Here is a 23,020-nt window from a genome sequence, read left to right on the forward strand (position 1 = left end):
GCACTGGAAAAACAATTCACAATAGAATGCAACTATGATAATCAACTGTGGGAAACATATGCTCTAATGGGAAAAACAGGCAGAAATGACTATACTGTAACCTTTAACATCTTGAGCATTGGACACATGTACTTCAACTTTTCATGTCACTTATTTCACTTTCTTGAACTGTCTAAAAACACAACATATCTCAGATACAAATGTTAAACCTAAGATTTGTCTTCCCTGTTTGCTTTTGTCACCTGCTTCAACATGCAAAGCTGAACAAAATTGTCAGTGTGATATTTGAGGAGAACATCAAATCAAAGCCACTATACTGAGGTAAAGGCATTCTTTTCCTAAACCTTATCCTAAACCCTTAAGTTGTCCAGAGTCATTTGTTCATTCACGGGGAAGCGCACAGGCTCAGTTGATTCAAACATGGCATACAATTTTATGTCACATTCACACAGGACAGCGGCTCACCAGAAGTTGACGAGGAACGGATGCTCAAGGTTCTGCATGATCTGCAGCTCTTTGAAGACGTTCCTCACTTCGTTCCGTTCCACACACTTCAGCTTGTTCATGTACTTCATGGCATACATCTTCTTGGTGTCCTTCTTCTGCACAATGCATACCTGGTCAGAGGCACATGAAGTTAAATTAGTCCATCACCCGTGTGATCAAAACTATTTAGATACTTTGGCATTCTTTTGTCTGCCTATATTCGCTGTTGCTGTTGTGTTCTTTGTGTCAGTCAGTTAATCCAATATGTGATGACTCATCTGTTCTCTTCAGGTTCTGTTCGGCCTTTGTACTTTCAAGGCTGTCAAAATTGACATATAAATTGCTTTCAACACACTCATTATTCTGCAAGCTCTAATAAAATACAAATTTTAAACAACTTAGCTTAATATAGTGTTAATGTGTCATGTCATTTTGAAAATTCACAATGCAATGACGAGATGTGTCATTCATCCAGGTCATTCAACCAGCACAATTAGCAAATTAGAAACAAGAAATCAAGCTTGTAAAAGGTTATAAAACAACTGATTAACCCTCCTGCTACCTTCAAATTTACTGACATTTTTAATCAGTTGTAATAATTACTTTCACAAAAGAAATTTAAACCCCTTGTAGCCCTTTAAATAAACTACACCCCTCCCCCTACACACCAAACACACACACACACACACACACACACACACACACACACCTTCTTATGCATCAAACTTCTTTTGGAAATCATGTTTTCCCTCCAAAATGTCATATGAACTATCAGTGGTTCTCACGCTACTACATGTCTAGTTATATTAGGTGAGGGTCCTAAAGCAGCAGGAAGTTTTTTGAAGATTATAAATGGCATGTTAAGGTTCCTCAGCATCATCCAAAACAACTAAAACACATTTGTGCAAAATGCTGATATTCTTATATTTCGTATATTTTATACAGCTAAAACAGTCTGTATACAATGTATACAGAACATTGAAAATGTATCATCATGTTAATTCCATGTTTTCCCAATTGTCCCCATTAAATTAGGAGAAATCGTTAAATATGAAGCAAAAAAAAAAAAAAAAAAAAAAAAAAAAATCCTCAATTAATCATGTATTTAGAGACACTAAACACTGAGTGGGGTCAAAGTGACACAAAAGATAGTAGGAGGGTTAGAAATGAATTGTTACCTATAAATCTAATATTAAATACGACTAGTTTGAGATTTGTTGGAGCAGGGCCTGAGATACTAGGCTCAAAGGAAATGTGAATCAAATTTGTGTGGTTTGCCGACTTCACAGAAAACAGCTTATGTAATCTATGTCTTGACATTGTGGTTACTGTTGTGGAGACACTGTTCAGTCCCAGCACCTCAGCCTGGGATAGGATAATTTGTTAATAACAGTTCTGGAGCAGCGAAGTCCCAGAGTGTCCTAGATACCCCTGATGCTGATAGCAGCTGCTCTCGTGTTGCTCAAGGCCTTAGATGAAAGGTGGGGGGTTATCTAGGGAGTTGAGGAGGAGGTTGTTGGATGGTGTGCCAGGGTGATGTTGGTGGGTGGATGTGTGATAGTAACACCCATATACCCATACATACATGATATTCAAATTTATTTACAGGTACAAATCACTATCACTAGGGTGCAGTTTAATCATTTCACAGTTATGTGGCTTGTTAATTCTTCTAGAGTACCCCCCTGTAAGTGTCTGAGCTTTCTTAGAAGAACAAACAGCGTGTGTAGTGTCACCTGGGGCCAGTTGGTGTAATTTCGAATATATCACAGTAGACAGTTGAGATAGTTTCCTCACAAGCTTTGTCAAGAGGAATCAGAACACAGGTGTCTGAGATATTGCACTGAACAAATCAAAAAACAAATAAATGACAATGAAAACTCACAGTTGTCGGCAAAAACTAGAAATATATGAAAGCGAAGGGGCCACAATTGTACCATTAAAGGTTCACTGGAAACATCACTGCAATAACCAGAAAATTTTACAGGGTTAAAAGGAATGATCAGGATTTTTAAAAGCCTATTCCTTTAATCTCCGTGATCATTAACCAAGGCCTCTCTGGAAACATTAATGGAAACAGTTTTTCCCACCACTGGATTCTACTCCTGAGAAACTGGCAGCAGCCTCCTGTTCTGTTAGCATTTTAGAGGGGAATGTAACCAGCTCTCTCAAAAATGCAGAGGATTCCTGTCACTCATTCTTACTGTTAATACACCATTATTACAACAGTGGAAATAAAAATAATGACTTTCATTTGATGCAGCAAAATATGGTACCTGGAGCAATCTGGGTGCTGTCACTGCGTGTTTTTATCAAATTGCGTGTGATACAACAGTTTGATTGCTTGTTCCCATTTGAGAAAGGTGTCTGAGAGCTGACAGCATTCCCAATTCTCAATATGCAGCAGAGCAATACCCTATGTTTGTTTGTAGTTATGCTTGTCTGTGCTTTAACCGTCAATACGCCAGTGATTACTGCTATCTAAGAGAGTGATCTGTGGACCAGCTGGCACAGTTAATCAGCCGAACGCTGATCACATCTTTCCTCCTATTGAACAGCTTGCCATCCACTGCGATTAGACAGCTTATCTTCTGTCGGTGAGCAAGACGATAGGCTAGAACGGTGACGCTGTGTGTGTATGTGTGTGAGTATGTGCATGCCTGTTTGCCTGTGTACAGGGAAGTGCAGATGCGGCCTTGCAGTTGCGCTGTGCACTACGTGGCTGGAAAAACAATATGACTGGCCCTGGACTGGTGACTATTAAATGCCACATTATTTTGAATCCTTCCACAGAGAAAAAATAAAAAAATGTAAAAAGGGCTGTTATGGAGCCACCATTTGACCGATTAGTGCAATTTTCTTGTAAATGTTGTTGATCACTTAAGTTTCAAGTTTGGTGAAGACTGGACACATAACCAATGAGCAATGGCCATTTTTCTGCTTAATCATGTTTTCAGGATCATCTAACTGTTTGGTCTGATAATGCCAAATTTAGCCAATGCTAAATGGTGAAACACTTTGCCAGTTGAAATGGGTGTGGTTTATATATGGATAGACCCAGAGAATCCACAGAGTAATTCTGTGCTTAAGGATTACAGTTTAAAAGTTATAGAGCAAAATGTAAAGGGGGCTATTGTAGCGCCACCATCTGGATGATGAGTGAAATTTTTGTTTCTTAAGTCCCGTACAAGCATTCAAACCTATTTGCCAAGTTTGCTATGTGTGGGTCTCACAGTTTGAGTCCAAGGCCCTTAGTGGAGGAAAAAAAGAATAATAATAATCCTGCCAAATACAACACTAACAAGGTCAAAACAAATTCAACATTTTAATATCTCTCTCTCCAGAAATCAGACCCACCTTGATAGATGCACACCATCAGCCAGACTCCTGGTGTGATTTCTTAATGTGATTTTACAAAGGAAAGGTAATCAAAAAAAATTTTTTTATGTCACAACAAATCTGAGGCAAAGCCAGTTAATTTACATCTTAAGTGGCACATAAGTGTCTTTGCCCTGAACAAGACCGCACGGCTCCAGCACATTGTTCACTGGCTTTATTTTTACTTTCCCTGGCTGAGAGCTGCCGGCTGCAGCAACGAGCAAATTGAACTGGGCCGTTTTATTAAACTGTATGTGTATTAAACTGTGTTGCCGTGCTGCGGGAGAGGGGGAAATCTTATCATTCTATTTGTGACAACATGTTTTGCCTATGTTAATGGATGTCTTCATGGCAGTCTAGGCTGATCATTGTTCAGCAAAAATGAATTCAAAACCCTTATCTTCCGGCACTTTCTCACCCTGATTAGACCATTAAGCTGAGACGCAGTGGGGCATTGTACTCAACTTTCTTCTTGAAGCCACAGCAACAAATGCTTTATGCATATCAACAAATTTGTGACTGACTTGGATTCATCTTTTATTTATTTATTTATTTATTTATTTTCTGGCTAAATAAACAGAAAAGATGCACTTCCCTAAAAATGCACTTACTTTTCCGAAGCTCCCTTTTCCGATAGCCCTCAGGATCTGGAAGTGGTCGAAATTGACTGCGGGAAAGAAGAGGAGAGAATACCTTTAACTGTCATGCAATACAAAGCAGAAAAAGAAACTCATCTCTAGTGTGTGATTGCTCCTGAACAGGGAATATGTATGAGAATGTGTCATTGGCAAATACAATATAAACTGCCATGGAAACCAAATGATAGTTCAAATGAAAAGCAGGGCATGTTACAACTTGCAAAGGGAAAGAGACCTGAATGTTAAGTGTCAATTCGGTTAGGTTCACAGTAAGTTCGTGTTCAGCTCATTTCAATAATGTTACAATCAAGCTGACACAGGCCTCTGTGGGAGAAAAAAAAATCTCACAGAGCACCTAGAGGTCACTTACATTATATGCCAGAAGATGGGAATAGGGTTTCGTACAAAGACATCTTTTAAGGACATTGCATGTTTTTCCTATTGAACAAAAGACTTCTTTTTAGCTGATTTTTGCAGTTCAGTTTGCTCTCAGCCTTTTTATTCTCACTCTTTAATACACTGCTTGGTGAACATGTACTCAGATGTACGGTGTCTCTCACTCTCGCTCTCTCTCTCACTCTCTCTCACTCTCTCACTCACACACACACACACACACACACACACACACACACGTCACTGTGAAAGAGCTTAACTCCCTATCTCTCTGTCCTGTATCTGACGGCACATTTATGTGCAATTAGAACCGGATGGGGCTGTTTGTTTTTTGCTACCATGGCAACCAGGACAGAAGGTTTTCCCTTTTTGCCGTTTCCCCAAGGATGGAGCAGCTGCCCACTCTCTGCACGCATCTGACCATGACACACACACCCACACACACACACGTACAAGCATATATACATACAGTACATATACACACATGCACATCTACCCATACACACACACTGCGCTCGCAATCTAACTTTCTTGAACAAACATACCCACAATGCTGACTTCACACATTACCTGCCTCCCCTGCAACACTAATACATAAACACACACACACACACACACACACACACACACACACACACACACACACACAGATATTGTCAGTAGTCAGAGGATCTATTGGACGTGACAGTTAATGTTATGCTCTGTTAGTCACGTATCATAGACACTCTCTCCTCTCTCACTATCTGTGTTGGAGTGTTTACATGTCCTCCTCTGATAGGGACCATATGAGGCCCACATGTGCGCACACACACACACACACACACACACAGACTCATATACAGGCCCACTGTGCACACTCACACGGCAGATAAATATGGTTATTTTCCTGCTGAGCTACTTGGAGATTCTACGGTGATGGGTTTTTGGAGGCAGCTGTGGTCATGGATGAGAGGGCAGAGCTGTGTGATCAGAAAAATACAGAGAGGGAGAGAGAGGCATGTACAAAGAAAGAGGGAGAGACAAAGATAGAGATATAGAAAGAACAAGACAGACAGAGGGATCGAGCAAATATTGACTGAGGATAGAGATTGTCATACTTTACTGGCAGAACTTTGAATGGTTTAATGTGCATTACATGACTGACACACGGGTGACAAACCATGAAATGACTGAAATCCCCATATCAATCAAACTGACACACTGACAGCCTTTCATCGGCTAAATTGACTGAGGCAATAAACTGACGGAGGAACTCATCTGCTAGTCAATTTGAATTTGATTGGCATCTGCTAATCAATTTGGATTGAAGTAATCATACCTTTCTGCTCTAGCCTCCTTCTCACTTGGTCTCAGTCTCTCCTCCTCCCTGTCCTCACTCTCACATGGAAACCTGTAAATCACTTAAGGACCCATCAACACGAGCACGTCAGCGCTCATGCTGTTGCTCTGACAACTGAAACACAGCCCCTGGGTCCATGTGCTGCTGCGATGTGAATAAAGCATGATCAACAGCAAAGAGGGCCTGCCCATTACCCACAGCCTCTTGGATACAGGAAGTGGAAAATGTATATGCGGCACATGAGGGACACAATTGGCACACAAATCATTCTCTAAGGAGATAAACATGTCCAGACAAAGCACACCTTCATGCAGACACCCTAGTGTAAATTAGCAAACATGCTTTCAGTATGAAGAGCAAAACCTATTGTTGTCTCTGCACCAATGACACTAAGAAAAAAAAAAATCTCTAGAGAAAAGCCTCTCTGAATCATAACACCGATGGAATAAAACCATAAAAACAGAATAAGATTCAACTCTGTCCAGTGATTCTAAAGCATTTCATACCAGAACTCGCTGTCAGCAACAGGTTAAAGTGTACATGTGACAGGGATATGGTTAGGGTTTTTTGGCTGGTAGAATTTTTGTCATAAAAATTTTTCTTACAAAAGAAAAGTCTAAAATGAACCCATTAACTCCCAATGTACCATTTTTGGTACATTAATTTCCCTGGTGAACAGCCTGTAGGCTATATCATGAGTAATGTTAAAAACAATTTTGACTATCACCGTTGACCAAGGCCGTTACGCCCATATACATTGAGAGATGCAAATCCCCCCCAATGTTCAGGTACTCCAAAAATCTCCCCCCCCAAAAATACTGCTGGAATATATTAGCAATTCAATGTTCAGGCATATCTGTCCCCCCCAATGCTGAAATGGTGGTTTCGGCCATGCCGTTGACCCTTCTCAAACACCTTTTATTGTGGTGTCAAATTAAAGCAATCTTGATTTGTTACAACCCCTAGAAAAGCCACACCATTCAACTTGCGAGAAACACATTGCACACCCTTTGATAACAGATATCAGTTTCAAATTTCGAGTAAAATGTTTTTTTTTTCTTTTTTTTTAAATTACTTCATTTCATTCACAATGTTAAGGAGAAGGAGGAGAGAGACTGCTTTAGAAAATAACATCTCAGTCAAAGGTTTAGAGAAACCAGTACACTGTAGATTCACAAATGAATCAATTAGAACAATGGCAATGCCCCATACCACGGCAAGTGCTGCCAGCGGGAATGTGGGTCAGCATCATGTGTCTGTGGGAGCCCAAACAATTCAAATCACATGATTTTTTAACATGTAAACAACATGTAAACAATGTCGATGTTAATGACTTTGCATAGACAACATGTTGTTTGTACGTTGCTAAGGGGAACAGTTATTAGCTAACGACCCACTGCATTTCTGTTCCGAGTGTCCAGGCTGCTCTCACTCTGCCTGGAGCCGCACATCGAGTGTCGTTTCCGACTGCGCTCCTCAACTGCATATCTGTCGGAGCCTTCCTGGTTCTTGCCCACGTTTCTGTTTGTGTGCATCCTGGATGAAGGTGTGTGTGTGTGTGTCTCTGTGTGCATGTACTTGTGCAGGATCGCAACACGATCGCTAGCTATTCTCCCTGAAGTCCTCCATTAAAATCAGCGGGAGTGTGCCGATGCTGAAAACAGATTTTTTGTGTTTTTTTTTACCCAGCATCCACTCCAGTGGACACAATAAAACAGGTTTGTATTTCATGCTTCTAAAAGCTGCAATTCTAAAATTTTACTGTAGGCATTCCCCGAGTTCTAACACACAACAAAAACAAAGTTATTTTACTAAAAAAGTTTAATGTTTAATGCCTTTGCGCCACCTCCAAATCCTCACAAACAAGCCTGTGATGGCAGTCTCTCCTCTGAGGTCAGGTTGGACCAAATAGCCGATTGGCTGCTGTAAACTATGCAAAGTGTGATGTTCTTTGCGAGAAACGTAACGTCAGACTGTGTTTCAGTAAGCAAATGAACTGTCTCTAAGAATACCAGACAGCCCAACAAGCTCAGAGCTCATGTTTCTGAAATGGATACAGTATTGTTGTGACACACACATAGACAGATACCATCCAACACATGCAACTGACACATTGTGTATACACTTCTCTCTGAACATTCTATACTTTCAAAACATTTTTTTTTCTTTTTTTGCAAAACTTTGTGACTTTGACCTTTGACTCCAACCAAAAAACCAGGTGTTGTTTCGAAACTCAATGATTTCCAACACTTAAAGCTCAACTGATGCCATTTTGGTACATTTCCCTAACAGTTGATAGGTATGTCTAATTTTCAAATATTTTTTTTCAATTCTTAGAGATCACTTGTTAGACAAACAATGCTTCCAGTTACTGATGTGATGTCATTTTCATTGGATTTTCTGTTAATGAGGTTTGGGTTTCTGTAGGTGGCGCTCTTTTCTTTGCCTGTTCAACCAGGTTGACTATCACTGCTCACGCAAACTACTTAATTTCTTTTCTTTTTATTTCTAACAAGCTGCACTTGGAAAGATAAAATACATCAGTTCCCATGCATCAGAGGATGTTTCCCACCTGCCCTGCACCTGCAAGTGTTTAAAACAGAAAACACTCAAACGTGCTCTGACATAATTTTGAAAGCCCTTACAAGTACAGGTACTGTATTTAAGCTTGATTGTTCTATTAATGTTTGGGTTAGTACATGCTCACTATCAATTTGATGTGTGTATCTGAGCTAAACGGTCAGCAGAATTCTCTGGAATAACCATGATGCACGGCAGGCAGTCCAGATGTGCTGTTTGTAAAATATGGGAGTGAGAATGATACATTATTGCAAGACTGGCCTCATGGTGGTGCATGACATGCATGATGCAGTTGCACGCCAATCTCGAACACATCAAGTTTTGTATCTCTAGTTTCAAATGCGATGTGGGCTAGTAGCCATAATGTTGGAACTAGGATGTCCAATGCTGTGTGGGAAATTTCATGGGGATTTAATCAGCTTTGTGCGAGGAAAAATGGTTTTGCATAAAACTCAACTTTACAGGATGTTTTGCATAAGATTCAAAACGACATAAAAACTGTTACAGGGGATGTAATACCCAGCATGTGTAATGAATTTGTCTTCAGTCATGACAAGATTTTTATTTAATATTATTGTCATTATTATTATTTTACTCTGAACCCTTGTTTAGGAATTATTGACTAAAACGCAAAATTTTTTGTTATAATGCCACCATCTGTCATCCATTGGCTTATCAATGTAATTTTTCTGGTTGAATAGCGGGGGACAATGTTTCGTTGCTGAGCTCTATATCATGTTTAAGCAGAGCAAAAGGGGAGAAAAAAAAAATAAAAACCTAACTAAAACAACAAATTACCAGCAAAAGCAGCACCTGGATCTTTACCAGCTGAAGTCCAGTGCTACCTGGCTACAATGCTCTTGGAGGCTGGCTGACACCTAAGGTGAAGAGTGGATGAGCATCATTTGCATCTTTATTGCTGTAGTCTGCGAGAGAGAGTGAGCGAGTGATGCAACAGTGCACTCAACATGCAATCAGAGTCCTGTACATGCGTCACCTTGTGAAATGATGAAAACTGTAGACACTCAGCACAGCAGGAGACACCACCAGCATTCAGTTACTAAGTATGGCCATGTCAAACAAGCAGCTTGGTTTGCTTTCCAATTTTGTCACAACTCATTTTCCTCTATATGTTGTCTCCATTTTGCAACCATGGAAAAAGTTTGACACAAGACTGTGGTGAGCATAGAGGTTTCTGCAAAGCGATGAACCGACTTGCTTTGCATGTTGTCTGTTTGGTTTTTTAAGGTGCTGATGATCATGTCGTGTTTGCCCATTAGTTCTGTCTAGTGAATCCTCTTTCTCTCTTTCCATCTGTTTGTCCCTCACAACCTCAGTCCTCTCTTTTCACCATGACCCCGCTCTTTCTTTCCTTCTGCTTTTCTCTATTTCCATCTCTCTCTCCTCAATCCCTCTCCTGTTCCCTTCACACCTCCCCTCTGCCTCCCTCTCTAACTCTCTGCCCCTCCTCCTGCACTCTGATTCCTTTGTCTCTTGGGAGTATATTTAGGGCAGCAGGGGAAAATAATAGCCACGCTGCAATGTCAAGCAATAACAACAATGTCAAGGAACACCCATCTGGTTATGCGGATCTCCAAAGGAAAACCCCACTCGTCTCTGACGTGAGTTTCATCAGTGAGGGGATCAATCAGGGATACGTTTTCTATTTCAAAGTTGCATGTCTGATTGATAAGCCACCATAAAAAAGTTATAAAATGCATTCTCACTTAGCAGAATATGTCACTAATTCGGCCAGATTTTGGCATTCTATTCCCACTGGGGCTGTAAATCTATCTTCTATCTATTATTTTTAGCCCTTACAATCCCATTTTTAAGGGTAAAACAGATTAAATGTTTAAAGTGAAATTAGGGCCGATCAGTACGGACAAAATTACCATGATAATCATAACTATTTCTTCAGATTGATAGAGAAAGATATCTGCTAACTCGTGCAAATTAAAATGTTAAACATTTGGTTGGCTGTTGCATTGAACTACGTTGCATGACCATCCTGAAATTTTCAAATAAAATTTTGTTTCAGATATCATCTTATATAAAACTTCAATTACTTGGTTTCTGTCATTAATTTAGACAGCAGGATTGTGTGCCATGATAACCACTGAAAGATGACAAACAGCAGCTATTTCCCAGCCCCTGGCTTGGAAAAACCTCCCTTTCTGTTCCGTGAGATAAGTCTAAGAAGACAAACTGTTGCAGATCTCGGCTTCAGAGATATGCTGTTATGAGTGAGTGACATTTCCAGCCCAGCACGCTATATGACTGAGTGGCAAGGTTAACCAAGAATAATGATTTCTTCTCCAACAGACATTGCTTCCACTGAAAGAGAGTCCGCCTCAGATATAGATTTCATTAGAGTGCATTGGGAAGGTGTGATGAAGTAATTTGACACAGTCGTACAGGACAAGAAATTCTTTCGGCACACACATTAATGAAATCCTTATCTCGGATCACTGGCGAATGATAAGGAGAGAACTTTGATTGATAATGACTGGAATATCATTTCTCACAAAATATTTTCAACAAAAACTTAAATTACAAACTTGAAGTATTCTCTTGAGATTTGCAAATCCTTGATTTTTTGTTCAAGGGGATCCAGCTGGCAAGTTCTGCAGATATGACACCCCTAGTTTGCTAGTTCCTATAAAGGAACAAATGTCTCAGGTGAGACTTCATCCAATATAAAATCTGTCAGAAACATATGCCTTCAGTCAGGAGTTCGATATTCCAAGATAAATAAATCAACAAAATAAAACAAAAAACACTTTGGAAAACCACTTGAATCTCTCACTGATATCACACTGGCTTATTCAAATCTTTGGGGTGCAGCCAAAGTGAATGTATCTCAAAGAGACTGACTCAAGATCAATAAATTCACATTGTATCATCCACTCAAGTCACAAAGAAAAGGAAAATAAATTACAACCAAGCGCTCTGCCAATCAAAATAACAGATCCCTTATTATTGATCTTGAACAATGATGACTCAGAGAGGTTCGTGTAATAGCCTTGCTGGTTTCAAGCAATTCTGAAAAACCATAAATATGAAGACTTCACTACTAAGGCCAATGAGGGAGAAAAGGGTCAATAAGAGTTCAAAGAATTCCATAGAAGGACAACTTAATACCTCAACCATATTACTCAATTCTATTCTATTCTATTCTATTCTATTCTAAAAAGCATGACTTATGTGTGACCATATATTCACAGGTACACTCCAAATGCAGCAGTGGAGAAGAGGTATTCCCCTCCATTTCTGCTGCTGAGGAAGACTTGTCCAAATTGTATTCTGCACAAAGTAGTGCCAAACAAAACTAGCCAAATCACTTAAGTGCAATCAATCAACTTTGTTTGGTAAATTGCATTAGGGAAAAAAAACAAATATGCATGAATAAAGTTTCACAAATGATATCAAATCCTGCCCACAACTTGTTCCATTCCTTTTTATTTCATCTGCCTTGGCTGCCTGTTGTTGCTGGAAATTATTAACTAAAGCAGGAATGATCTTGAGATTATTCTGAGGTTCAGTGAAAGCATCACAGTGACTGGCACTCACCCTCTTCAGTGTCATCGGTGACTGGAGCCTTGCTGGACTGTCCGAGCCCCATCGCTGCTCCTCTGTGAGGTCCCTCTGCTCTGCTCCCTTAGCTCAACTCAGCATCGAACTGCTCTCCCTCTGAGAGGCACTCATAGCCTGGTCAACACTAGCCCCTCACACACACACACACACACACACACACTGGACTGTCCAGCCCTCTCACACACACACCAGGTGGCTAGTTTTTGCTGACCTGAACTTTGTCTGCTCAAGTCTGCACTGTAACACAACCACACATATTTTCACACACACACACACACACACACACACAGTTGTAGGCTTTGGGAACAGTGAAAAACTAGCTGCCACTCACCCACTGATACACACACACACACACACACCACCAAAACCACGAACACCACAGTGTAAGTGTGGCCCCTTGTCTTGACCTCCGTTTAAATTAATGTAGGTAGGCAGACAGCTCTTGGATCCCAGGAGTGTGGATGATGTGTTTCTGGCTCGGACCCTCTGCTCACTGGATGCCTAACCTGTGTGAGGAGAGCAAGGGAAAACATGACACCATGCATCAGAGCAAGGGAGGGGGGAGGGAGGGAGAGAGCGAGAGCAAGAGAGAGAGAGAGAGAGAGAGAGAGAGAGAGAGAGAGAGAGAGAGAGACTGTTTCTTAGACACATGAAAGTACTTTGTTCCACAGCATCAAATCATTAATGAATGGAATATGAAAAGAAAGAAAACTGAAAGAAAGACCTGCATAACTCAACACTTGAAATTACTGAAACTTGCAAAAGTTATAGTAATGCCAGATACTGAGAGTATGGCAGCTTGTAAGTGCCCAAATATCTTTACAATAGGAATATTACAGTGATGTCAAGAGAGATAAAACAAAATATTATGGAGTATAATATCACTACTGAGTACCAGAAACACAATCTTATATGAATGTTGTGGCAACTTTTTATTGTCTTTTATTATGTTTTCCTCATTAAGAATGCTGTCCAACAGGGGGCAACTCTTATTCATTCATTAATTCATTCATTCATTCATTATATACTTTCAAATGTATTTTATATATTTACATATAACGCAGGGGTTTTAAGCAGGGGTCAACTATCCCACAGCAGCTCTCGAGCAGCATTAGTCTGATAATCTATTTCCATATCAGCAGGACAAAACTGCACCCACTCAGTATATTTTTTTGATTTATGGCATGGGGGCGCAAGATAAATGAAATGTCTCACGCTGTCCTCTCTCTCCAGGACGTAAAACTTCTCTGCTTCATTTGCCTCACTAAGAAAGACAGATTTTCACTTGAGTTTAGACATCACTTTGTGCATTCATAATGAGCACCAACAACAGATGCCATTTTAATTCTTTTGCTGACAACCAACTATCATTTTCCAGTATAGTTTATAAGGACTTGTCTCAAAAGTTTACAGTTATCCCAATGTACAGTACAAAATGGCTTATTAATCTCCTCAAGGCTAGTAGCCTACCACCACACCATAGGTTGTTTCTATGGTGAATGCATTTTGGGGTACTGTAATTAAAATGCAAATGTAATATTTTAAAATGTGGCTATTAAGGGATTGCTCTTATCAGGTAGCAGCTTGTTGTCTTGGAATAATATATCAAACAAAAGAGAATAATGACTGAACTGAGTCCTGTCAGATGCGGTTAAATAGGCAAACTTGGAGAGATATTTCGCTGCAGGAAAGCACCTTTATGAATGACATTCCCCGGTTCTTGATAAGGTCAAAGAACCGATCCGAATATCTCTCTGAGGTTAAATGAAATATTCAAAACTAGTGCGGGAAGCCGCAATGCTGAGCTGCCCGTAGAGGACATTCTGCTCTCAACCCATCTAACATAATGGGGAAACACACATTGAATAGAAAGTACCCTCTGCATCCATGCAGGGCAGATGTGGGCACCTACCTTTGAACGCCGCCGGCTTATTGAACACAGAAGCATTTCCAGCCCGGTGTGCTACACAGACGAGGAACAAACAGGGAGCAACAATGCAGCTCAAGGCATCACTTGACTTGTCCGGTCTCAGGACGACGACGCACCGGGACACCTGCCATCCAAAAAAAATAAAAAATAAAACCACCGGGAGAGACGTGGCAGACGGGATGTGCCGACTGAGTGCAATGCGAAATTCCTTGTTTCAGATGGACAGAATCATGAATAAGAAACAAAGAGGTTTGAGGGGGAAACTGAATGCCGCGTTACATTGTTGAGCGACTGACCTCCACAGCGATGCCTGTCAGCGGGCTGCCCACCACCATGCGTCTGGAGACGCACGTTTCAGACTGGGCTCTAGCTGCCAGACTGAGGCTTCCCTACAGTAATATTCCCTAATGTGGAGGGTGGGGGCGGAGGTGCAATCAAAATTAAGAATACCAAACAAATGCCACAGTACAGTAGCCTATATACAGGAGCATTATAACATTGCCACGAATATCATAATGAAACCAGTGGGACATCAAAATACTATAAAGTATAACAAGTTCACTTAAAGCCATCGAGTGCCACAGACACTTGTAGTCCCTAAAGGAATATTACAGGATGTTTTCGTCAGGGTTCTCATCTTTCAGAAGGAATCATCTGACGCGTGTCATCCCATTCAATAGCCCTATACGGTGATATATCACAATCACAGGGTGCTTATAATTTTCTGACAGGGACTTGGAGTGCGTCTCTGGTAATAGTAATAGGCTATGCCGACCCCCTACTGTGGTATCGTCATAAGTTTCCTATAGCCCAATAATGATGTGATACTTTACTGATCTCTGTGGGGAGATTTACTTTACTGCCCCTGCTCCCCTCCACAGGGAAGCGTGAGATGAGGGTCCGCTACAGCGCAGCGCCCCCTGGAGCTGACAGTAATTCACTGCCTTGCTTATGGACGCATCTGGAAGCAGAAAATAAGTTGTTTATTGAACCACACTCACCATTTGGGGGACCCTCTTAAATGTTAGACTAATCTTCACCATACTAGTCCCAATAATAATATGAAACTAATGATTAATAGGGACTAGTTTGTCTGTAGTACTCAATATGAGTTTACACCAGTATAATACTTTATGGTTTCTTTTTCAACTGTATGGATTTACCTCCTGTGGTATCACTTAAATATTGCTATGACGTTTCTGTGAGACTTGTGGCGTTGCTGTGGTATTTGTGTAGTATCCTTAATATAATATTAATACGGACGACCTTAGACGGTATTACCCTGGATGCAAATGATAATGTGGATAGGAGGCAAAGTTTCTGTAATATTATGAAAATAAAATGCTGCAATTGGAATAATTTAGCATCACTAAAACTATATTTACTTCAGTATTTAAATACATGGTGATCAATTGAACACCAAGGAGCTACACCCACTATCTGGGAAAATGTGGGTGTAGGAAATGAATAAGCAACTTATTCTCCCACTTCAACCACAAAGTTAAGATGTCATTTGAGCAAGGCATTGAACCCTATCTGCTCCAGTAAAGCTGCTCAGTGGTAAACAGGGGGGCAGTGGTTGTAATTGTGTGAAATGTGAGGCAACACATAGAGTTTGAGTGCTCAGTCAAGTTTTTTTTTTTTTTTTTTTTTTTTTTTTGATAAATAAAAGGATTAAATAAAATCTTGCAGTGTATCATTATCCATGCCACCTTTACAGCTTGTATGCATTAATATGCAGGGTTATACAACTAGAATATATGCTTGCCACAGAGGAAATTACTAATTTATAGAAAAAGTTCCCATTCCAATCTGCTGTCATGCTTAAAATTCTGCTGGCATTAACTAATAACAATAAAACACACTCATCCATTATAAGGACAGCACAGCCACCTCCACCCCCTCTTAATTGAGCAGGCCAAGGTCAAGAGACTGGCTGTGTGGATGGTGTGCAGAGTGGCTGCTTACGGTGCACACTGGAAATGTTCTATTCCTTCATGCCTTTCCATCATGCCGGAACACGCTCGGTGTGGGCCATCCATCTTCATATGACTGATGGAGGGAGGAGGGGACAGAGATCTAACTCCCAACACAATGCTACAGTGCAAGGGGTGACTGGCATCCCTCAAAACCAGGCCAATCCCCTATTGGGCATTTGGCAGCATCAGGACATACGCTACTCTCTTAGGCGGGGTGAGTGATGACAATGCCATCTCCCACCTAGACAGAGAGTCTGGACCAGTTTCTCTCATCATGTGCCAATGTTGCCCTAGTTTGGTTATATTAAGTTCAGATTTAAAATAAGGAGTTTTTTTTTTTTTTTTCTAAACTCTTTGTGGAACTTTCACATTATGCTGAAGGACATTGGACTTTGGCGATCTTGAGGGAGGTGTGAGGAGTGCAAGCCAGTGCATATGTGTGTGTTTGTGTGTGTGTGTGTGTGTGTGTGTGTGTGTGTGTGTGTGTGTGTGTGTGTGTGTGTGTGTGGGCGTGGGCGAAGGTGGATGTGAAATTAGCCCCACCTTGTGGATGAAATGAGAAACAATATGACATAGCTGCCTTTTACACACTTAAAAGCCTTGTGGGAGTGGAATTTATATCACACTTTTATGGTGGATATACCAGCCTAATTATCAGCAATTAACCATCCTTTTCCTCTCTCATGTGCACACACATTTAGACAAACATAAACACACAGACATATGTGGAAGCATATGCTCAAACCAGCAGTGTGTGGAAGGAGAGAGCTGAGAAATATGTTCATACATCATTATGGTAAACAGTTTTTAGGATACAAACTCATAGAGGTTTCCTTGTCAAAATGCATTCATTTCTGCAGATCTGCTTTATATTTGAGCTTAACTGTCTTTCATTTCTTTTTACTAGAAAGATGAAAATTGTGTATTTTTTAAAAATTGTGGCTTTGGAACATGTAACTTTATTGACCTTATTGTTCTTGGATTCCTTTTTCCATTTGTGTACAGTTGTAGCGGTGCTGAATTATTAGGTGGGCTGTGGCTATGTAGTTTCCAGGTATAAATATTTGAACCATAATACTCTTGGAACCTGAGGATTGTATTTGCACCGACAAATGTGCGTTAACAGTCAGGAATTCACATTCAAATATCTAGCTTGTAATTGCTTGCTTTTCTCCACACTCGCTGGTATTGTTTCTCTTTCTTATCTCTTAGTTGGAATCTTATAAACTGACAATTCATCATCGTCTTTGCACTGTTTGTGAGCGATAGAAGTGATAACAGTGCACAATAGCAGTTGTGTCAGTGCATCATGGCCCCACATCTGTGGCAAATTAAGTTCAAATAATGGAATTATTACAGTCAGGGTTGGAAATAACTTATTAGTGAGTAGCTTTTTGTGCACCTGTATTTCTTTGAGTATTTTTAAAGGCCGTAATCTTTCTTTTACTAAAATACATTTTTTTGCAGAGTGCAGACATTTTCAGCTCTCTGTTAACACTGAAACAGAAGCAGAAATAAGAAGAGTAATTTGCCTTTACTGTGATTATTTTTGTGCTACATTTTCCCCCTTTTTTCTAGATTTCCAGTTAATAGAATCAAATCTAAACTTTGCACTGTTGTCCTTTTTTCATATTTACTTAAGTAGATTCAATAGCACTTTTACTTAAGTAAAATATCAGCAAAGCAAAAATAATGCTGCTTGAGTGGCAATTTCTAGTACACTTTCCACCACCATGTGTGTTCATTTGGGTACACATAAGTAGTAGCATGTAGGTCCTCATTTTACGCAGACCACTGGAGCAAACTAAATTTGCTATCATGCTGCTGGAACCATCTTGGGATGATGGTGCATTGTCTTGCTTGATGCATCCAAGCATAGACTGTGGTGATGAAGGACGCACCCAAGTCAGCAACGAAATCTGGCTCCACTGTGGCATTCAACCTGCTCAACTGGTACTAATGAGTTTAATAAATGCATAGAAAACATTCCCTTTACCATTATGCCAGAACTAGCAGCCTGTATTGTCAACATCAGGTATGATGGATCCAGAGATTCATGCTGTTAGACTGTGTTCTGACTGATGCTAATGATCATATAACGTCACTGAAATTATACATTTGTTCATTTTAACATCTGTGACTGATTTTCTAGGCCTAGTGTGAGCGACTCACAATTCCACTTGAATCTTATATGAATCATATATGTACAGTTGACTTGTCTTCTAATTAGATGGATGCTATTATTATTATTATTGTGGCTCAGCTGTAGATCACATCATTAAAGGCAAATTCCACCCAGTCTATAACTAAGCATGGTTAAGACACAATGAATGTAGGATTGATTCATGCAACCCTTACATTCAAATAAACTGTTTAAGTTTTCTGTGCCAAATTAGAGAATTTACCCCTCCTCTCAGAAATATAATCCTGGCTTCTGTCACATTCATGCCTTTCCTGCTTTTTTCAGCCATTTGTCATCTGAAATCAACAGTACACTTTTTTATTTATTTATTTATTTTTTGGGGCTAAAACAGGCACGCTATTTGGTTGAAACTGCCTGGAGTCTTTCATAAAGCTCACTGGCCCCAAAGAGCCAAAGAAACACACACACACACACACACACACACACACACACACACACTCACAGACAGAGAGAGAGAGAGAGAGATAGAGAGACAAGGAGAAATAGACAGACACATGAAGAAAGCCATTCTTATACTATTGCACAATTATTTGGGGGTAAACAGTGAGCATGTTTCAATCTGTGCCTGTGTGGCATGGTGTCATATAAAACTGTTCTGCCTGTGCTGGTGGCAGTCTGTTGCTCAACGTCAGTCAGTCATGGCTCTCTTTGAACACTCGCTGCTGGTTTTGTCTGTGGTACAGCTGGTGGTGGGCTCACCCTACCACCCACCAACATGCTACACCAAGGTCCTCAACATGGCCAGAGCGCTCACCCAGCAGGCAGCAGAACTAAAGAGGGATCCTGAAACTGTGAGTCACCATGAAACACTGTCACTTATACGGTCCTTAACTGTACCTTTGGCATTAAATTGACAATTTGGTAGCAAGAACAATTCTCAAAAGTTCTTATGTTCCACAATTTTTAGTTTTGCAATGTTTATTTACAATTTTGGATAATTAATTACATGTATCCTTTAGATTACTTTACAACTTCACTTTATATAACAAATGTCTTAATATCTTGTGGATACTAATATTCATGTTTGTTTAATCAAATGAAAGCAAATCGATCTTAATCTGTTAATGTGAAACATCTGTGACAGAAAGGAGGAGTGGTTATGGGGGCAGCAGGAATATCTTGCTAATGTCACATTTTAAAAAATATATATGTTTTACATTTGTCACATAATTCAGGGTCTGTGCATGGCAAACATTCCAGATCTCCACTTAGATGTACATGTAAGTATGACTGACTTGCTTGCAATTTCCCCATAATATGTACAGAATTTTACCAATGAGAATGGCTCTGTATTGAATTGAGTGCTCTGAACAGCATCAAAGAAATTTCACGATGCAACATCTTAAAGATGGCCTTCACAAAGTTTGAACTTTCAAGATAATAATGAAATGTAGATACTTTGGACAAAGAACTTTCCAGCACAAATATGTGCTCTTATGAAATGTATTTTCCCACCTCATTATCTGATGATCGGAGTGCTGTGTACATGTACAGACATTTGTGGTTATTGCTTGGCTGATGTCTAATACTCCAGTGATTTGGAGTCATTGCCAGCTTTGCCAGCTGCAAGAAAAACAAAAACATTTCCGTCTTGGTTGGTATGTTTTTTTTATTATTTACGTATTGTAAGTGTAATAATTGCTGTTGATGTTGGAAGAATGCCTGCGTCATGGACAAGATGAGGACCTACATCTCGCTGGTGGAAGGCCTGCGAGAGCGACGCTGCTCTTATACCAGGGAGGTGAGGAAGCTGGGAGGCAACGTCAGACAGCTCTACCACATCATGTCACAGAGATGCCATGGGGTAAGACAATGGATTTAAATGGCCTAATAGATACAATTAATACAGCATTCCCCAAATCCCAAAACAACAGACTACAACAGAAATGATTATACTAGAACATGCTGGGTAAATCTGGATTACACAAGAAACAGACTACGCCAGACTGGACTAGAATAGGACTGATTGCCTCACTCACTGGCAGATTTTAAGAAAAACAAGAATTTAACACTGAATATGATACTAAATAACTTATCAACATAGAGTGTAGCATGCAGAATGCAGTGCATATCTTTTGTTGCAGAATGACAGTTTTCTCTATGAATGAATACAGTGCCAAACGGCAGTGCATGTTTTTTTTTTTTTTTTTTTTTTATTCATTCACTGTTTTAATCATTTCTTTTTAATAAAAGCCCTTCTCGGGACAGGTGTTGCAAATTAACATCTGCTACAAACACCATGATACTTGTATTGGATAGCTGATTTCAGTTTGTCTGTGTACATCGTATCAGTCTCTATTAGATAAACCACATATAAATAAATAAATAAATAAATAAATGAGATACTACAGTAAATTGCCCCAAGGTGTGAATGTGTACGTGAATGTGTGACTGTCTGTGTGTCTGCCCTGCGGTGGACTAGTGACCTGTCCTGGGTGTTTCCCCTCCTGGGACAGGCTCCAGCATCCCGCGAACCTAATTAGGATAAGCAGCTTGGAAAATGAACGGATGAATGAATAAATGGATATCTATACCAAGCAGACAGACCAGGCAAAAATCCAGTGTCATCACTCCACAATTTCATTGCACTCAGACCAAATGGCATTTTAACCTCTCCATAGTAATTCTGGAAAGGATAAATCTACTCCTCAAACAGCTTCTGTGCTGAATCAGTGCCGTGGAAAGTGGGTGATCTGTGTTGTCCGGGACACTTTGAAATTCAGACTTTGCCCTCCTGTTGTACGGTATGCTTATGATCACAGATTTCATCCAAGTGTTAAAATGGCTTTTGTTTATGGTCTTTCTTTGTCTGTTGTCATCCCTAAAATAGATCAGTAAAAGCTTAAGAATAAGGATTAAGACAGATTAAGAATAAGGCTGATGTACGATTTCTGGAATCTGTAATCAACTGTTCATCATTGCTTCTTGAATTCATTAATTCATCAATCAGTGGTTTATCAGTCGAGTGGGTAAAGTGTCTTTCTTAGTCACCGCATGACAACCCAGTGAAGCAAACTCCGAGTCACTGCAGGCCAACTTTAAACAGAAACAGGGAAAACGGGAGCAGGCAGAGCCACAGCATAGTCAAAACCATAAACAGGCTAATGCTGATGAGATGCAATCAAACAGACTGCCGTTTAATAGGTCAGTCGATGGGTCATTTTATGAGATTAAACGGGGCTTATGATGCAGATTACCAAAAACGCTGAGTGCTTTGTGGACATGTGCTCCTCGTCACCTGATCTGTGAACTCACAGACATCTGGGTCTGTGGCTGTTTTCCCACCACAGACCGCCATGATCTGTCTGAACAGACTATTCCATAATGTCTGGACTGCAGGGTTACACTTAATTCACTTTCACTGCAGTCTACTCAGAAAGCTTCAGTATTTTAAACAGGGTGTACTCTAATGAAGGTCAATGAGAGACTGGCAGAAACTGGAGCCTGAGTACTGTATTGTAAGTGTGCCATGTTCTTTTTTCATGGATGACTGATGAATAATTGTTAAATAAATGACAATAGATGACCTACTGTTGATGGTTTTTAGAGATACGGCAGCTCAGAGATGATAAATGTGCGTAATTTGAAGGTGAGATGAGGCTTTGTTGAAAAGGAGTGTGTAGTCAGTTAACCCACCTGGGATGAATAAGGGTTGAAACACACACACACACACACACACATACACTTGACTCACACACATCTCTCATATCTTCTTGTTTATAGGACCTGGTGTTCACGGTACATGACTGTTCTGCACTGGAACGCTAACATGCTGGATCTTGAAATGAGAAATGAGAGAGAGAGAGAGAGAGAGAGAGAGAGAGAGAGAGAGAGAGAGAGAGATAGATTTGCATGTACATAGCCTACTGCAACCCTTTGAAACAATGATGGTGCACAAAATTAGGGGATAGTTTTGTCTGATGTTATTGGTAAAACTATATGGTTGTGTTACACTAACTTTAATGTTTAAATCTGATTATCCATTATCCATTTTCTGGCTTTCATGCAGCTTATTACCAATTAGTATTGCAACATTCCTTTGAAATATGACACAGAATTTTTGATTTTTGATTTTTTTTTTTTTTAATTAATAAACTTTTTAAACAACTTTTTGTCTGTTTCATTTAACACTGGATTCTGGTAAAGAATATCAGAGCTTCCTGATGGCTCTCTCGGTTGTGACATGCACCATGTAAACAGGACAGCTTCTCTTTTCTGCACTCAGTCCAATAAAGGAGAAATGCCACAAAAATAACAAATAATGTCAAAAGATACATGTATATACACAGTATGTATCCTGTGCACACAGTTCTGGAGATGTTGTATCAGTGCTCATCCCAGAGTGTAGAGTTTCAGACTTCTGGTTGTCACAGGCAGAAAGTGTACTATAAATTGTCATGCAGCTTTGTTGCAATTCTCCTGAACTCTTCTTTATCAGTTTCTATTTATTCAACATTCAATCTTCATTGTCCATTTTTAAAAATACTTTGGACATAT

General features: G+C 40.0%; 2 protein-coding genes across 3 annotated transcripts in view; one reads left to right on the forward strand and one right to left on the reverse strand.

Moving 5' to 3' along the window:
• stk32a (serine/threonine kinase 32A) overlaps positions 1-14,699 on the reverse strand; it is a 93,852-nt gene extending 79,153 nt beyond the window's left edge. Inside the window, exons 1-5 of one of the 2 annotated variants that reach the window (XM_030068103.1) lie at positions 14,638-14,699; positions 14,324-14,465; positions 12,388-12,917; positions 4,476-4,531; positions 466-617 (exon numbers count right to left, since the gene is read on the reverse strand). In XM_030068103.1, the coding sequence (XP_029923963.1) occupies positions 466-617; positions 4,476-4,531; positions 12,388-12,439 (260 nt within the window). In that variant the 5' untranslated portion in view covers positions 12,440-12,917; positions 14,324-14,465; positions 14,638-14,699. Of the gene's footprint in view, positions 1-465; positions 618-4,475; positions 4,532-12,387; positions 12,918-14,323 lie in introns of both variants that reach the window. The other variant, XM_030068102.1, reaches the window with a different exon arrangement.
• A 4,451-nt stretch (positions 14,700-19,150) lies between these two features.
• cytl1 (cytokine like 1) lies at positions 19,151-22,576 on the forward strand. Its single transcript, XM_030068342.1, has 4 exons — positions 19,151-19,314; positions 19,699-19,743; positions 20,181-20,327; positions 22,247-22,576. Exons 1-4 carry the CDS (start codon positions 19,162-19,164, stop codon positions 22,289-22,291), a joined length of 390 nt encoding a protein of 129 aa, XP_029924202.1. The 5' UTR covers positions 19,151-19,161; the 3' UTR covers positions 22,292-22,576.
• Positions 22,577-23,020: the final 444 nt, after the last annotated feature.

This window comes from Myripristis murdjan, chromosome 14 (genome assembly GCF_902150065.1).
Source record: "Myripristis murdjan chromosome 14, fMyrMur1.1, whole genome shotgun sequence".
In the NCBI taxonomy this organism is placed as follows: Eukaryota; Metazoa; Chordata; class Actinopteri; order Holocentriformes; family Holocentridae; genus Myripristis; species Myripristis murdjan.

Coding starts and splice junctions, on each gene's coding strand:
- cytl1 (XM_030068342.1), top strand. CDS start 19,162: ATGGCTCTCTTTGAACACTCGCTGCTGGTTTTGTCTGTGGTACAGCTG. Junction 19,315..19,698: donor TAAAGAGGGATCCTGAAACT/GTGAGTCACCAT, acceptor CACATAATTCAG/GGTCTGTGCATGGCAAACAT. Junction 19,744..20,180: donor ATCTCCACTTAGATGTACAT/GTAAGTATGACT, acceptor TGATGTTGGAAG/AATGCCTGCGTCATGGACAA.